At 61.8% G+C, this 3,056-nt stretch overlaps 1 protein-coding gene across 1 annotated transcript in view; it reads right to left on the bottom strand.

Annotated features, from left to right (window-relative positions):
• Positions 1 to 451: 451 nt before the first annotated feature.
• The window catches only part of LRP1 (LDL receptor related protein 1), a 79,987-nt gene continuing 77,382 nt past the window's right edge, over positions 452 to 3,056 (bottom strand). Inside the window, exons 83-89 of the mRNA XM_081821904.1 lie at positions 3,015 to 3,056; positions 2,490 to 2,664; positions 2,261 to 2,362; positions 2,043 to 2,107; positions 1,840 to 1,930; positions 1,606 to 1,750; positions 452 to 1,439 (exon numbers count right to left, since the gene is read on the bottom strand). The exon at positions 3,015 to 3,056 is cut by the window's right edge and continues 2 nt beyond it. Coding sequence (XP_081678030.1) covers positions 1,299 to 1,439; positions 1,606 to 1,750; positions 1,840 to 1,930; positions 2,043 to 2,107; positions 2,261 to 2,362; positions 2,490 to 2,664; positions 3,015 to 3,056 — 761 coding nt within the window. The 3' untranslated portion in view covers positions 452 to 1,298. The remainder of the gene's footprint in view (positions 1,440 to 1,605; positions 1,751 to 1,839; positions 1,931 to 2,042; positions 2,108 to 2,260; positions 2,363 to 2,489; positions 2,665 to 3,014) is intronic.

Raw genomic sequence — 3,056 nt, 5'->3', positions numbered from 1 at the left:
AACTCAGGCAGAGAGAGCTGTGTGGGAACATCCTGAAGGACTGATTAGAAAGCCCTTCACAACCCCAGTGCGTTCAGTTCTTATGGTGGGATTTCTCACTGTGGGAGATCATTTTGGGGAGGCTGGTGGTGTTATCCTGTAAGTGACAATGCAGAGAAACAGGTTTTGGAGTTACTGTCGTCGTAGAGCCAGAGAGAATACGAGATCCAGAAAGGTGAAGTCTCTGGCTCAAGGTCACACAGCCAGGAGAAACAGGTCTTCCTCCTCAAGTCCAGTGCCACCCCCTTCCCCTGCCAGCCAGATGGAGAGGGAGGGAGCTCAGGGAGAAGGGCACTGAAGACCAGACTCTCCAGCCTGCCTCCAGCACAGAGCAGGCCTCCCTCTGGTGGCAGAAGCAGGCAAGCACAGCCCAGCTCCCAGAGTCTCACACTCATAGGTAGACACAAGTGGCTTTTTTTCTTTTTTTTACAATTTTATTTATAACAATATCTGTGTTATTTAGTTGTAAAGGAGTTCAGCAAAAATTATTAAAACGTTTATGTCCCCAAAGCGGGGCTGCCCCGCTTGCCCTTTCTGGGTGTGCCCCACCTTCTCCTCATCCCCAGGGGAGGGTGGGGGAGGCTGGGGGACCATTTACCGAAGAAAGTCTCCAGCCCTGGGAGCCACGGTGGGGGCACTGGAGAGGGGGAGGGCCTGTCTGGGAGGGGTATTGAGCATGGCCATCTCAGAGGTGCCCCAGAGTGGGGGCTGGCACATGGAACACCCCCCCCCCAAGGAAGAACTAAAAAATTCCATCCTTTCCTTGCTCCCTCAGCCAGAGCCAAGTCTTCCCGACAGGGGCAGCAAAGGACTCTCCCTTCCCAGAAGGAGCCCTCAGGGAGCTGGGGGGGGGGGTGAGAGTGGGGGTGGGCCGAGGGAGGGGAGAGCCTTGACAAAGTGTCTCGTACAGGGAGGGGAGGCAGCACCACCAGCTCTCCCAGTGGGGGTGCATTTTGGTGGAAGGTGGGAGGCAGGTACCTGTGAGCCGCAGGAGCCCCCAGAGCCCTCCCTGCCCCTCTCCCTGAAGGCAGCATGGGGGGGTTGCTGAGGAGCAGGCAGGAAGGAGGAGAACGGAAAGAGATAATACTGTGCTCGCTTGCTCACTTGCTCACTCACATATAAAAAGTAATTCCTTCATTTTTACATTTATACACCCCGGCAGGGCCAGGGAAGGGCTGGCTGGGCAGGAGGGGGCTCATCGAAGGACTTCTCTGGCAGGGGGCAGGAGGCTCTCTGGGGTGAGTCCAGTGATCAGGGCCCTATGCCAAGGGGTCCCCTATCTCGTCCTCAGGGCCCCGGCCCAGGAGTTCTCGCTTCTCGTCCGTGCTGGCCAGGGAGTGGCGGCTGCCGTGACCACCCATGTAGAGTGTGGCGTACACGGGGTTGGTGAAGTTGGTGGGCTGCAAGGTGACAGAGGGTTCAAGTGGGGCTCAGGGGATGGGATCTGTGGCCCAGGTGCCCGGCGCCCCACCTCCATTCCATCATCCAACCCAGTGCCCTTCATCGTCCCACCCACAGTCTCTTGTCTCTACCCTGGAAGCCTCCTCCTCTGTCCTCCCGGCCCACCTTGTCAGGGTCCAGGGCAAAGTCAGCATCCAGTAGGCCCCCTACATCATCAGGCTCCCCGCCTTCATACATCTTATAGGTGGGGTTCCCAATCTCCACATTCATGGCCCCGTTGGTCATCCGCTGGTGCTGGAAGCCCTTAGCCCTGGGGGAAGCAGGATTTTAATGGGGCAGGGATTCTAGGAGGGCAAGGCTAGGATGGTAAACTAATAGCCAGAATTTTCCATAACTCACCCTCGGACTCGCCGCTTGTACCAGAATACCACTCCAGCTACCAGAAGCATCAGCAGCAGCAACAGCAGAGGGATGAGGATGGAGGCCATATCTGGAGGGGAGGAGGTGGGAAACGGAGTCAGAGGGGATCAGGGAAAACGGGAGGCTAAAATCTCCCTGCTGCAGGCCCCTGGAGCTCTGCCTCCCCATCCCCTGCCACCTACGTCCAGGCTGCTGTTGGCTGACCACCTGCTCCTCACACCGGGGTCCTGCCATGTGGGGTGGGCACCTGCAGGCAGGAGGGGCAGACCTGAGCAGGCACGGCCTCCACAGCCATGGCTGCCACGGAACTGGGAGGGGCCGCAGGGTCCCGAGGGTCCCTGCTCAGATTTGGGGGGGGTGGGGATGAGCTAGGTCTCGGGAGGGCTCAGGTCCAACTCACAGGCACTCGGGCATCATTTTGCTGTTCATGGTGCAGGAGCCGCCGTTGCTGCAGTGGCCGACGCAGGTCAGACAGCTGGGGGCCACCCGGCCGTCGGAGCAGCTGCGGGGAGGAATGGCAGGCTGGCTGGGCTGGGAGCGGGTGGCTGAGGCGCCGAGGGAGGGGCGGGGCGGAGGGGGGCCAGGGCGGGGTCTGGGCCGGGCAGGACTGCGGGCCAGGCCCCACTCACTTGCAGGTCACGTCCCCACTCTGCTTGTTGACCACGCAGGCTCCGTCGAGGCAGCGGCTGCACTTGTTCACGTCACACCTCGGTCCCTCGAAGTAGGCGGTGCAGCGGCACTGCCGGGAGCCGTCGGCGGCCATCTGGCACGTGCCCAGGTTCTCACAGTAGCCAGAGCACTGCCCTGTGGGGGCGGGGCGGGGAGGTGTCTCAAGCCCCGCCCTCACGAGGTCCTCCCCAGCCTGTGGACGCCTGAGGGGACCCCCAGGTCTTGTAGGTGACTCCCAGCTCCTCCTGAGCCCCCTGTGGCCAACCCCCCCGTCGCAGACTCAGAGCATGAGGACACGGCCCCAAACAGCCTGCCGCCGCTGCTTTCGCTGGAGCAATCCTGACGCCAGGGGGCTCACCACCTTGAGCCTCTACGGGGGGGCAACCTGAGCCCGCCCGAGCCGCGAGTGGCCTCCCTCCCTAAAGCATGCCCCTGTGACGGCCAGCTGGGCGCCCCCCTCCGGGGCCCGGGGGTGGCTCACTCACGGTACTGGCAGCGGTCCCCCAGGAAGCCCGGTGGACATCGGC

This window comes from Leptonychotes weddellii, chromosome 5 (assembly GCF_054177405.1).
Source record: "Leptonychotes weddellii isolate Sample4059 chromosome 5, ASM5417740v2, whole genome shotgun sequence".
NCBI classification, from domain to species: domain Eukaryota; kingdom Metazoa; phylum Chordata; class Mammalia; order Carnivora; family Phocidae; genus Leptonychotes; species Leptonychotes weddellii.
This window is presented reverse-complemented; position numbering and strand designations above follow the sequence as displayed.